General features: G+C 37.1%; 1 protein-coding gene across 2 annotated transcripts in view; it reads right to left on the reverse strand.

The window, feature by feature from the left end:
- Positions 1–9725, reverse strand: part of LOC139960141 (FAD-dependent oxidoreductase domain-containing protein 2-like) — a 43920-nt gene extending 34195 nt beyond the window's left edge. Inside the window, exons 1-2 of one of the 2 annotated variants that reach the window (XM_071958283.1) lie at positions 9574–9725; positions 1879–2629 (exon numbers count right to left, since the gene is read on the reverse strand). In XM_071958283.1, coding sequence (XP_071814384.1) covers positions 1879–2210 — 332 coding nt within the window. In that variant the 5' untranslated portion in view covers positions 2211–2629; positions 9574–9725. Of the gene's footprint in view, positions 1–1878; positions 2630–6627; positions 6875–9573 lie in introns of those variants that run through there. The other variant, XM_071958282.1, reaches the window with a different exon arrangement.
- Between the last annotated feature and the right edge of the window lie 5444 nt (positions 9726–15169).

A 15169-nucleotide genomic window follows, 5' to 3' on the forward strand; every position in this document is an offset into this window, starting at 1 on the left:
ATATCATGTATATCATCCATATAAGTTCTTGTTTTGTTCAACGTAATTCTAGCTGGTGTACATTCCCAGCCATTTTTTATGAACGATGAATGGTTAAAGTTATCAATTCTTCGTTATATATAGATTCCATCATGTACTAAACTTGTTGATTAATTGCAACAAGGAGAGAGGCGTTTTGTTTATATATCAGCACCACTATTTGCTTAATGTGCATATATGTAAGGGATGTTCCACCCTTTGGGTTCGACTGGAATAATAATTACCAGTGTCGTATTAGTATGAAGACAGATGAACACTTCAAAAATAACACAGAAACAGTGTGTAACTGGCTTTAAGTACAGTATAGAGTGAATTAAATTGGAGTACTAGATTTTAAAGAGACTCCTCCCCCTCCCCCACCTCCTTCCAAATTTCCCCCACCCTCCCCCCCCCATCTCCCACCATACAGTATGTCTCAGGCAGAACTACAGTGTACATGGAATACACTGTGCCTTTCCATTTGGTACAGAAGCTCAAAAGAAAAGGTGCATCCAACAGTACATTACTGTACATAGGCCTACCTGTATGTCAAATTTACTAACAGTCAAGTTAGAACTTCATGCTACTCGTATTGCAGACCATACAGTAATATGATCAAAGTAAACCTTAAGATCTAAAGGAAATGATGGCATTTTACCATACATGCCTTCGACTTTAAATTTCATGGCAAAGTTCCAAATTAATATTTTGATCACATCAATTGGGAAATCATCAGTACTTAGATAGAAATAAAAGTTTCTCCATCTCAATTGATCAGCCTAGCATATTGGTGCACACATTAAGTCATGCACAACAAAAATGAGACCTTGATTGCCAGCTAATGTCAAGTTAACATCTTGGATTATTCATGCACTTCATGCACAGAGTCTATTCACACACTCAGTTGGTGGAGAAAAATAGTTTTTTTCTTCTCAGATCCACCGACAGATACGATTTCAGTCTGCTTTTCTTGGGCTATAGACTGTACAGCCGTTGACGATGAAACAGGCTGATGTTGGAGGATCAGTCATTAGTTTGACTTAAAACCTACGTCAGGGTGTATACACATGTTTAGTCTTTTTACACTGTATACAAAGTTACAAACATGAGAAGAACTTATAGTCAGTTGTACATTTCATCTATTATTGTCTTCAAACAGCAGAACATGTGACCAGTGCTATTTTTATTGGCACATTTTTCAGTAATCAAAATGACTGTTGGAAGATTTTCTGAAATATGCACATTTATTTTGTGAATTGTGCACGGTCAATAAAACCTTGAAAAAGACAGTGATGTACTATATTGCACTTAATTGCACCGTGTAGGTGCAATTCCAGTATCTTATTACACCATGTTAGGCTTTTACTTAAAATGCTCTCGATATCTGTTTTAACTGCAGTACTGTATATCACTCTGTACTGTAGCTACAGACTACAGGTACCAATCTCTAACTTCTTTTCAAAATCCTTTAATATCAGGAGAAATGCAATTTTGTCAAATATTACATCTATTTTGAGCCATAGCTAAGACACAGCATGTGTACAGTATGCATAAACTTCCATATAGTGCACCATTACATTTCCATCTATATTCAACCTCAAACTCTACTTCAATTCCTCTCTCAACTGCCCTTTTATCAAACCATTCTCTTTCACACAGTTGCAGATCTGTCCTCGCTTAAATGCAATTCTTCTTATATTATCATCTTCTATATATAATAGTTAATGATTTTTTCTTTCTTTCATCCTTTTACTCGATGAACACTGGCAATGTCGCAGAGTCTGACATTATTGCCTGCTAATACACCTCAAAACTGAAAAGATGAATTATTTAAGCTAGCTCTATGAAATCAATACCTACCTCATTTGCAAACTCTCGTCGTCACTCAGGAGAGAGTTCCAGTCGTGTCGTAGGTTGAATTCCTTGTTCGTCTTTCCCGTATGCCTCTTGTTGATGCTGATCAATTTTCGGTGTCGAGGGTAGTACTGGAAGAAAGTGCCACTGGAGTTGCCCTTCTCAAATATGACATAATTTCTGGCGGCCCGATCCAGAAAGTAACCGATCTGTAGGCCACCGGGGCCGGCTCCGATGACACAATAATCCCAGCTCACGGAAACTGCGTCTTCAGAACCGGAGTGTTGGATGAAACATGACAGCAGAGTCAATATTTTCAAGATGAAATTTTGATCCATCGCTTTAAGAAATATATAGAATTTCTTCCTTCTTGATAAAACGTGCCTCAACTGATGTTGGATTTTCAGTTCTGATTGGATGAAATTTTTGGGGCAGCTTTTAAGTCTGGTAACTGAGGTTATCCCCAAAAAATTTATGATTCTTTTCCAAACAAAAAAATATAATAATAAAATATGATTTGACTACTGTTGCAGTCTTCTAAATTATGTCTATAACAGGAAGAAAAATGTCTATCATTAGTGAGTAAACTGCTAAATTCAATTGTTAGACACTAAATACAATCATCGTGTTGTCCAAAACTTGTTAGCAATTATCAACGGATCTCTTCTGACAATTGTAACTTTGATTAATACAGTATTCACAATTTGGCATGTCAACATCTCCAACAGGTACAGGTTTGTTGATAGATTTGCAGAACCTGAGGAAATGAAGCAGAGAGGAGAAAATCATAGCCAGCAGGAATTTGACTAAACAAATTAAAAGTCCATAATGTTCCAGGAAATTGGTCATACTAAGCACTGCAGATACCAAGATATATATACCAAGTGCAGGCTCAGCTTCACGGTGAAAGAAGTGTTAAAGATTCTAAGTGGATAGCTGATGACTGTACAGTCTACAGTACGATATTACTACGAGAATGATCTGGTCTAATATTGTATTCAAACTAACGAGGCAAAGAGGAAACTTGAAAATCACCACTAAACATCTGATACTTTATAGAGAGCAATCAAAATATGTGGGATGTTAATGGAGCAAATACATGTATGGGAGTTGGGTTTAATTCAGCCTTTGATTTGAAAATGATAAATATTTCAATGCTACTGTAGTCTATAGTAAAATCCTATGGCAAAGCAACTCATCAGTCTGGTTAGTCCAGACTTCTTTGCAAGCAGCAAAGTCAACAATTTGAAAAGGGTTTATACACATGTGTTTTATAAAAATTTGCTTGTCCATGCATTTTATACTGAAGTATGAAAATTTTCCAGCCAAGGGAAATGCTGAGGACTGTATCAAACTTATTAATTAATTAACTCAATTACATTCATTTAATGTAAACATCCTAGAAGGATGTCTTAGGTTGGGTAATTGCAAATCTCATTTTAAGAAATACTCATATGCTTGGTAAAAATTCAGACCAAGTTCAAGAATAATTTGCTTTATTTAAAGTGCTCAGTGTTATTAACTCTAGAGCTGTTTAATTGATCCTCGCTGCTCAGAAAATGTGAACCATCTCTCAACTGATGTCAGTGGATAAATCCTAAGACTCCGAAACTTCAGGAAGTCACCGTGATTGTGGTCACGCCGAGCGGCTGTGCATTATTTATGATAATTAATTTTACCAATGTTACCAAAATATGGGAGAATACTTGGCACAGAAGTCAGCTCCCGGAATAGGAAAAACCATTTGCCATCTGAGAAGACAAATTGCAAAAATATACCAAAGGGGAGGGGGGACACCCCACCCCTTAGACCCCTCTACCACACAAACCTGCCTGGCACTCAAACTGTATTCCTGAGCACATCTCTGAATCACTTATGAAAACTGCAGGAATTTTAGTTAAAAAATTTGGGTTAACACATGGTGACCTTTTCATAGAGTATCTGCAGCAAAAACCTTATTGAAAATTAATAGCATATATGGGGCAATAAAAATGTGACATCCCAAAAAGAATTGAAAAAAACCTATGAAGAAGCCAATTTGTCATCTAACTTGATGCAAAAGCCTTGTTCACGATTGATATCTGACGTAGGTTATGCATGCTGTTCCAAAATACTTTACAGTTAACAACGATTGCGCAATTATTTTTGAGCGACCATTCCCGTTTAGGGACATTGTTTTGTTTACAAGGTGAACTTAAAAGTGTTGACAATGAAAACAATCAATATATTAGGTCACTTGTTTTTAGAAGCTTTTAAGTACTTCAAACTTAATGAGCATCAATATATAGGCCAAGGACGAACGTACAACTCTGGTCCATCAAGGGAAATGAACAACTATGCAGTACATACAGAAAACCATTAAGAATGCAAGCACAAGAGGCTTCATATATATTTAGAGTAGACTTGCTCAAGTCATTTTGTTCAAATAATAAGGGCAATGTTCAGACCAAGTAACTCTATCACATGCAGTCAGTGCTGACAGTTGGATTTGCTTATAACTCCTTTGTTTATCCTCTATCACAGCTATTTCAGGGCTAGTTAGAAATTGTCTTGGATTTTCGTTGAATTGGCAGAGCACCATGGCAATTTTTCAGTTTTCAAAAGGGTACCCAGGCAATATTCACAAATCTCAAAGGACATCCAAGGCATTTGATCCAAAGTGAAGGGAACCATGCACAGAAAACTTTAACGATTAAAATATTGTGGGAGTTTCGGTCAACCCTTAAGCCCTGAGTTAGTTTGATAACTTGGATGAAATTAAATGATGACTATGAGCACACCTACAGTGGATGGTAACTTCAGAGGGCACCATAGTTGTTGCCATCGGCAATGGATGATTGTGAAGGGCCTTAAGGCACTATGTGGTAGGGGTATCGAGAACAATTTGCTGTCAATGCCAGGAACTGGAGCTTGTACATAACCAAACTATCCTGTCTAGATAATATTGTAAGTTAAACACAAATTTTGCAATGTAGTACGGTTTAATTATTCTTTCAGGTACAGTAACTATATGCCAACTCAATGAGAGCTTAATGTATCAATTGTATGTGACCTACATTCAACATTATACTCATCAACACCGTGAACATGATGATACTGTACAAGTGTGTCATCAAGTATCAAGGCATTATTGACTAATATTTTCAATATTTCCTTTCACCCAAAAACAACAATAAACAAGAATAAGAAGCACTTTTTGCAGCCAAAAATCAAGTTTTGAACACATCTTTGTAAACACTTGGCACTTCTTAATCTTAACTCTGTACAAAAGTTATGCTACTGTATTTAACGCAACACACATAGAGTAAATGGTACACTATGCATGACCATGTTAATAATTTGATCCTTAGCTTGGTTAATAAAAAAGAGACTTCCTTCCTTCAGGAGGCTCATCCAGCAAGAGTCAACAGGATCCAAGTTGATCTACAAGGAAGGAAGTTTTTGGCAGCATCTAGGTACTAACCTGTATTTATATTACAATACAGTTTGCTACACACATGCTACAACTTCACAGTCTAAGTACTGGCCAACTAATCATGTCCAAAACTGTCTGCAGCTGGCCAGTGGTTGCTTGTATACTGTATGTTAGTGCAGTACAAGAAAAAAAAATAAAAAAGAGGTCCAAAAGTATTTAGATTAGAACAGCTGGATTTACCTTATCATGTAAGACCTCTTCCGGTGGGATATAAGGAGGAGCAAGTCTGGTCTTTTTGTCCATCTGCCCACTTTCCCTCCCAGTCCTTAAAAATAAATGGGATTGAACTTGCCCTTTCATTTCCAACTGAAGAATATTTGTAAGCTATTGTAACTCCCAGTAATTTGTCCTTTTAAAAATTGTCAGCACCATTAATAACATTTGTCAGCTATGGTAAGTCATGGGCACCAAAAGAAGGCCTACAAGTACAAAGGCACCTTAGCCCCTCTTTTTTGCGAACATTAACATGTCTCTATTGTTTTGAATTCTGGCATTCTTTATCACCTGCCTTTTTGGTAATTTATATCATTGTAAATGATGAAACTTTATGAACCACATATAAATAACTTCATATTTTGTGAACTGTAAAACATGAAAAAAGTTGTTGATTTACATTAAATAGTGATAAAAAAAGGAGCTCTGTGATATATATTTCCACGAGCTGCACATTAAATGTCAAAGATTGGCTTGAGGCTCACAAGCCAATTTGGCCACCCCTGCTGTACATACGGTACTTAATCATAAGTCAAGATTTATCTCAATTCTGGTGGAATCTAATTTTGATAGGTTGGTGGAATAACTTTAATGAACTCACATTGCTGAAATCATCATGAAATCACATCACTAAACCACAGAACAAATTCAGAAAGGTTTCATTACACCACAAACCATTTAAAAGATCATTGTTTTCTGATCTTCAAGAAATTTGTATCATGCAAACAGGACATACTGTAGGCACGACTCGTGTAGCAATTGGCAAACTGCAATTCCACTACAGTACTGTGGCTGTTTTTTCTCTAATTGACAATTATCTTCTTATGATAACCTTACCTTAAATATTTACAACAAACACGTTTCGGAATGACTCTTAGCTGGTAGAGCCCATCTTTCGAGAAACCTAACGCTACACTATACCAGTTGTAGGGTATACGTCAATACATAACAACTTACAATAAACTAGGCTAAATACAGTAAGGTAAGCCTAACTTTAGGCCTACGTGGGAGATTCTTGGTCCGTTCATGCAAGAAACACTACTTCAAAAGTTACAAGTCATATTCACCTGACAATCTGTCTTCCTTTATTAAGCTTATATTAATACACGACTTCTACGTCACACTCCATTATCGAAATTTAATTAATTTGAAGAGATAGCGCTGCATTCTGAAAGTCTAAACTTGGCAGTCGGTGCATGAATACCCCTATAGGCCTATATCATCAAGGGATGGATTCGTAGAGCCAAATATTACGCAACAAGTTTTCCTGTGCAGTTCCTAAGAAGTGTCATTATGGCCGTTAAAGGAGTTGATCAGTGCTGATTTTAACCTTACCGATTTGGGCATAAACTTGGGAAGGTTGGAGATTGCATTCGTACACATTTTGTGCATGGGAAATGTTGCACATCCAGTGTTAACCACCAAGTGGGGGGGGGGGGGGGGCAAAGGTTCACAGCCAAAGAATTTCACAGAGGGGATTTCCCGAAAACTCTCCCAACCCCAAGACCACGGTGCTATTCTGTAATAGCGCTATGCTTTGATCATGTACAACGAGATATTCTTGGTATAGACAAGGATATCGACCACATTAATTAATCATCAAGTTCACTTGTGTATGCTGAATAGGCCATCGATGTCTTATAATTCATTGAATGCTACATATTGTGACCGGTTTGACTGGATAACTAAAAACAAAACAAAATGTTCACTGCTGATTCAGTCGCCGCTTGATTGACCTCATCACTATCTGTTGTTGCCAGACGCATACACAAAAGTAGCACGAAAACGAAACTTGCAAATCCTTTTGGCATTTGCTCCATGCGGGTGGGGGGTGGGGGTAGTTTAACCTTTAAGACGGAGAAAAATACAGCCTCCGAAATGTGACTTAAAAGTTCCTACTTAGTTACAGCGTAGACATAGGAGGCCACGACCCACACTTTGCAAAGTGTCCGGGTGTACCGGACTAAGATTCTGCCCCTCACTTTTGTTAACTATACTCATAGCAGTCTACCACCGTGCTCAATCATTCAGTTGGATCATCCATATTTGAATAATTAGCAGAAGGAGTGCCAGGGTCATTAAATTATCAAATTTCGTATTGCATATATACCTCATAAGTCTTATTTCAAAACAAAACAAATTACGTCAAAAGAACGGTAACGAAGGTGGGAGAAAAACTGAAGTTTAAACAGTGTAGAAGAAGTAAATATTTCGAGGCAATAAATTCGAAACCCCATCTGGGCCACGTCCATAGCATCTACAAAACTAAAATCCATCTGGTAACACACAAGACCCTCATCGAATTTCTGCGTTCCTTTTTTGATAGCTTATGTATACGTCAATGCACGTTAGAAAAGGAATTGAATCAAATGGACTATTCCGCCCACTTTTTTTCTGTTGTTAGCACCCTTGTATAACATATATCGTATAGTGGTGTGCAAAAAGGGGCACAGTGAGACACCCCCCCCCCCACCCCGTTACTCAACCTTCCCATCGTCAGTCATGGAAAATGGTTCACTCGTTTTTTTTTTTACATGCAGCCTGGGAAGAACTGCTACGGATGAAGACCTCACTGTTCAACATCACACAAACAGAAGTCAGGAGCATTTATGAGTACAAGCATATGTTTAGAGCTATTTCTAATTATAGTCTCAATATAGGCTACCAAAAAATACCTCCTTGACGTGTTTTGACGTGTTTGTCAGGATAACTAGATTGAAACAGGTATAACAGCCGAAATCTCCCAACACTAAAGGTTAGGCTATATATCTTTTTTACTAATGATGTAAATAAATGTAATTGCATTTGGGTGAATAGAAAAGCGACCATGAGTATACACGCGTCCAAATGACTATTTTTGGAATGTCAGTCATCTAACATTCATATCAGATTCTTTCAAGAGTTGGCTTTGAAAGGATTATAATTCAGTAAAACTATGAAGTAACTATGCGGCTTCCAAGTCATCATAGCGACATAACGAATTATACAACACCTAATTATATTCCGGCCATTTGATTGGTCAATTGTTCGTCGATTGCATGCAAAATACGCTTTATTGCACTCTATGAAATAGAACCATGCGTTATACTTTTTTGATAGCACTTTTTTTCAATGGTAAGAGAGCAGAGAAACCTATCTGTTCAAAACAATCTGTTGCATGAGTGCATTTTACATCCAATTATATCCAAATTTGAAGGTGTTGTATAAAACAAATAATGAATGGTTTCCATTCGTGCAATAGTGCAAATGTTTCATTCGTTGAGAGATGTAATTTGTTCCATTCAACTCGGCTGCGCCTCGTTGAATGGAACATTCCATCTTTCAACTCATGAAATATTTGCACCATTGCACTCATAACCATTCATTATTTGTATATTAATTGCAGGAATCCACTTGTATATGGCATATTAAACTGACTGCAAAATACACAACGGTCTATAAAGTTGCTATGGTTTCAAGCTCACAAATTAATTCAACGAAATGTACTTACACTCCATTTATATATATATATATATATATATATATATATATATATATATATATATTTAAGATCGGTGAGAGAGAACACTTATCCTGTACATATACATTATATATCTATAAGTGGAGGACTAGGATATCTACCACACGTACGGTTACATAACGAGTTGAATTTAAGTTGAGTACAAACGTTAATAACGTCTCCGTAAACAAAAACCTGTTTTTAAGATTTTAATAAAAATGACGATTTCATTTACACTTTCAGTCAAATATTGGGGTGATCAGTGACTGAAAATCGACGCTATATGCTTCAAAATATGCTTTGGCAACTACGGGCTAAAACATTTTTATGATACTTTTATATACTTTTATGATTACTATGATTAGTATTATTGTTGTTATAATAATTTGATTTTATTTGCTACGTGGCTGTAATAGAAATATACAATAAATATCTATACATCGCTTACATAATACATAATATATAATAATAATAATAATACTGTGACGCACCTTATGGTAGATAAAACACTTACCGCACTTATAAGAAAATCTCCGTCAGCTCAGAATGCAAACATCACTTCTTTCCAATAACTATTATAGATCTCGATATTGCTTGTCCGTTATGTAGTCTCGAAGGCATGCTAGAACCATCTGAGAAAGAACTTTGCGCGAGTAAAAGGTAACCAGAAACCTTCAAATAAATGCCAACGGAGCTGTCGTCTGACTGATTCTCATTGGTTGATGTGCACCGTGGGCTGAAGATTGTTAGTTAAATTTTAATCCATGGTGTTTCAAACAAAAGAATAAAAGCACGGTACATACACGAGAGTCAATAGCAGTACTCGGTTTCACTGCAGACCATGAAATAAACAAAAACAAAAACAAACAGCTAGCTGTTCGCCAATTCTATTTTAAGAGTGAGTTTATTGGACGAGAGACAAAGATCAAAACGTTCTGATTGAATATTTTGTAGATGTGTAACGATTCATAGAAAGCATCATTACGAAACACGTTTTCATGTTTTGTAACATACAAAAATTATTTGTAAGCTTTTCTCAAACTGAAGTAGCTGCACGGAGTTCATCTCGATGGTGGTTATACACACCTGTGCCTTTAAAACATGGGTGTATGCGAGGGGTAGGGGATATATATTTAGTTTTGATAAAAAAAAAGGAACTCGACTGTCTTTACGTTTACTCATGTGTTCAGTCTTTTACTATTATCACTACTGGCAAAGCCAAACCTCGGCCGACATTACACGACATCACCTTTATCGTCAAAGAGGTTTAGTTGGGGGACTTTATACATTCAGCCGGGAGAAAATGAGACCACTCCTTGCAGAGCACTACATGTGGATGAAGTAATCCCAAAAATGGTGAGGGTGGGAGGGGGATGAATCCATCCACAAATTCATATCTGTTCTTTTGAAGAACAATGCGAACTAAACGTTATGGAATGAATACCTGTATGTCAAGATAGGGTTATAAAGAAGCTATGCACAATCTCATAAAGGCCTATATACGTGTTATCAGTTATAAGACACCACGAACTAATATCGGCGAATAAAGACGGCGAACTAATATCTTCAGGAATAAGTGCAAGGGTCGGTCTGGCAAATGGTGTCGTATGAGTGACAGTGAAATATTATAGATGAATCGACAATTTTTACACTATATGACTTTCATGCACCGCTCTTAATTTCACAGTATGCATATTATAGCTACTCTTACGTAAGCATATATAAACCCATCGAGTCGAACGAACAGGCTAGCACGGTATCGATAGTGGTGGTCCGCACATCGGGTGTCTATATAATAACTTCCAACAAATGATCAGCTTTTCACTATACCAACATACGGTAAGCAGGAAGCTATCGTCAAGAGTTTATCTTAATAAAACAAATCAAGTATAAGCAACGTTTTTCCATGCACGATTGCAACAAATTAATTTGCATATAAAAGAAATTTGAGACTATTATGTTTCGGTCAATTAAATATCCATATAGGGGGAAATGGTTAAAAAGGGGGACTGTGGGTGTTGTCATTATATATATATATCATATTGATATCACGTGTCGAAACATCGACCAATATAAGTAATCAATTTTGATGTGAAGCAATTAACACTCCCAATAATATTGCACCATGATGACAGTCCCATCTCTCCCCACCTACTCACTTTCCACTAAATACCCGAATGTGTAGGCATACTGTTACTAACTTTGACAAAACGTTAAACGTCAGTGCACACTTCCCCTATACATAAATTCATTCATGCTTTTTTTTTTTTTCTTCTTGTATGTACTTTCACTCAAGAAGTAATGTTAATTATGTCATATTGTAGATCGGTATATACCCAACCCATGGACTGCGTTGCTCCTCGGCTAGATTTCTCAATATCTATTCTGGCACTAATCGAGTAGACTTAACGATATTTGCGTAACGAAATGCTTACGTCACAAAAGCGAGCAGCTTCATTAAGTTTATCGACATTTTCAACTGATACTATTATAATAATGAAGCAACTAACGGTATCTCTGGTTATGCCAAAACTGTCCCCTGTTCTCTCTTGTTTTGTTTTTCGTCGTGATAAAAATTTCTCCTCGTTTTTTCCTCTTGTTTTATCCGTCTATTTACATTTCCGATACACTTCATCTTCCAAACAATTAATCTTTTCACAGACTGCACACGTTTGTTACCATAGCAACGCAATATGATACGGGGAAAGCAGTCGGGAAAATTAAGTTTGACTTCAATTTACACTCCTTTAATCATTTCAGTGTCTTATAAGGAAAAAGAAAAGAAAGAGGAAATTAAACTGAAATAAAAAATATCGATTTGATTATTTTCAAAAGTAAACTTACACCGATGATTTTCAGAAGGAAGTTATTCGTGAAACAATATACAATCAACGTGTTATGCACGCACGTGATGATGGATGGAATGCTTATGTTTAAGTAACTTGGGAAGATTAAACAAAGAATTTGTTTCGGGTGGCACGTCTTAAGTTTATCCATGGAGGTAAAACCTCCATGGTTTATCTGAAGCAAAATTAAATTTAGCTTCAGTGATTGGAAAACTCTATAAATATCCCTTGTCAAGGAAAGAGAGACGGTAAATCAATGTAATAAGCCTACGTGCACATATTACGTACAAGTTCTAGGTAGAACATGGACATTAACGTTGCTGTGGCCGAGTGGATAAAGGCGGTGGCAGTTGAAGCAATGAGACCTTAGCAATCGGGAGGTTCCGGGTTCGATACCAAACCGGGTCATAGTAAGTGATGGGTTTTTCATCCAAGAGCAATTTACGGTTTTCCCATCTGAAATGACTTTCTAAAATTGAAAAGATTCCAAATTTGAGTTCAAAAATGTTGAATTGGAAGCCACCCGACGTGCAAGTTGTAATCCATAAGCCCTTGCGGGTTTCTCCCACATTTGTGGTCGTTTAAGCGTCGTAAAATAACTGCTGATTATCATTATTATCATTATAAGAACAAGTTTTTGCGGGAATCCGCGGGCGGCCAGAAAGCGATAGTCTGGACAAACGAAAAAAATCCCCGTACTCATTAGCCAAACTATTTGATAAATTAATGCACATATATATCTATATAAGAAAGACTTGTTCGACTGTGAGTAGTGCAATTTGATACACACCGTACTTTACCCTCAGTCGATCTACGGACAAGTGCGGTTTTGTACTAAATAAGCAATGGGGGCATATAGTGCGCTACACTTTTACTCACAACGTTAGCACTGCTAAATATTCCCAAACGAAAACACGATCATGCAGTCGCTTATTTCATCTCCCTTCACGGTTTTGAAACTATACTGCCACGATTCCACTATATCACTTTATGTACGTAATTACTTACTATTTGCGGCTGTCAATTGAATGGAATTATGGAAGTTATACTAACATGAACTGGGATTAAGATGATAAAGACTTGTCGCTCATAAATATCGGAAGCAAATATATATGTTTGGCATTTATCAGGGACCTGGCAGTTGTATGGGCCTATACATACTGATGTAGAGAAACGAACTAATTCACTTTTAACTTTATCTCTAAATCTCGGTTCTTTACAGGAATCCGTTACGGATTAACAACTTCCCGAACGCAACTATGGCAAGCCGTTTTAACATTTATCTCCTTATTCTACTTATAAGTAAAAGATTTAGCATAAGTAAACTTAATTGCACTAAAGTAGAATTGTACGCACCTATACTATGCCTATACTCTTCTGTGGCGGATCCAGTGATGTGAATCGGCCCTGACCTCCCCTATTGGATTTTTTTTATAGGAATCTTAATATAAGATGGAGCCCTTTCTCACACTAGGTGAAGTCCGGTTTACAACATTTAATCGCCCAGACAAGGTTTCATTCAGAAATAAACACATAGAAAAGCAAATCGTAAAGTTTAAAATTGTCCACTGTTATATCATTATTTGAAATGAATCACTTAAAAAAGGTTTTGTTACCGGCTTTTCAGATTTTCAGTCTTTCGGATTTTAGTACCAAAGAGCGACAAGTAATTTATAAAGATAAATTCAAACAACTATATTTTAAGCCCCCGGTATTTTAAACGGTGCCGCGAACCTGCTTAAGGGTACCCAACACAAGATATATTTTGAAGGGTCGCCACTTGTGAGAACATAACTTTCCAAAGTATAACACCATAAACATTTGGCGATCAAGCACCCTTAATCATCATAAAAGGCTAAAAACAGTGGCGTAGGAAGGTACTTTTGCGTGGGGGGGGGGGCTGAAGACTGATGGCCGGTCTGGGGGAGGGGTCTAAGGGGAGGGGGTGTCCCCCTCCCCTTTGGAAATTTTTTTGCATTTCCAGGTGGCCTTAGATGCAATTTGGTGCAATATAGCACACTTCAACATCCACTCCATTTTGTAAATAATTTTGCATTTTCACCTGGCCTTAGATGCAATTTGGTGCTCCAAATGAGATTTTTTTCTCATTTGGAAATGAAAAAGGGGTTTTCTGACTTGCGAAGCGGGGGGCGGAATTATACTTCCGCCCCACCATATTTCTCACTGGGGGGGGGCTGGCGCCCCCAGCCCCCCGGTTCCTACGCCCTTGGCTAAAAAAGAAGGGAAACGCCCTCTTCACAGGCCACAGTATCCGCCACTGGAAGATCGCCACGATGATGAGGAGTCTCAAGCATTAAAAGTAGTCAGTACAGGCCCGAAATTATAGCACGCTAGTAGTTTTCAAAAAGTACTTTCATGGAGGTCTTTACTCTCCAAATTGTTCTCAGACATATTTAAGGAACATGCAAAATGACTGAATGTCCCAGTGAGGGAAATTTCCTCGAAGGTTGTAATAATAACAGTTTAAGAATTTGACCACAGGTTACCATATTTGCATATCTAGCATATTTGGGACCAATACAGCATACATTTAAGTACACATATGCTTATGATTGAGTATATGAAAACAGTATACTGGGTATTATATCTCTCAGATACCTTCAGTTTGATATATATGTATCGTCTGTCGGCAAGTATTTACACATAGACGTTTGTATATACAAAATATAACAAGTAATTTCAAAACAGCCAATTCGGCTCCTTTATAGTATACGTTGGAAATAAGTGGTTTGGCCTCATAACTTACTGGCGTAACGTCTAACAAAGCTATATCGGATATTTACCAAAACAAAAAGGGGGATTGTTTAGGTCATAAGACGCATTGCCATTTATTTTTCTGCATAAAATTGCAACTTAACAATAAATTACTTCAGCCGTGTATATCAGTGTGTAGGTCATAGTATGTGAATGATTACACGGTGTAACCTCCAGAGACTAAACAAGGAGAGGTTTGTTCTTATATATTAAATGGTGTTCGAATATAGAATATAACTGACAGCAGTGCTTTTTGACAGTTTACAAAATAACAAAGATAAATTTGCGTCTATACGTGCAAGTCATCCTTTCAGATGCCGTGCTCACAAACACAAACGGCCCACTTAAGATGGATTAAAATATATGAATTGACTGATATCACATTACCACGCGGTGTGATAACACACGTATAATATAGTGTGAGAAAATTGCGTGTAATTCGGAGGCTGAAAGTCTCACGTATTACATGACCCTGTCTATTCAGTGAGG

The sequence above is a fragment of the Apostichopus japonicus genome, chromosome 19 (genome assembly GCF_037975245.1).
Source record: "Apostichopus japonicus isolate 1M-3 chromosome 19, ASM3797524v1, whole genome shotgun sequence".
Lineage (NCBI taxonomy): Eukaryota > Metazoa > Echinodermata > Holothuroidea > Aspidochirotida > Stichopodidae > Apostichopus > Apostichopus japonicus.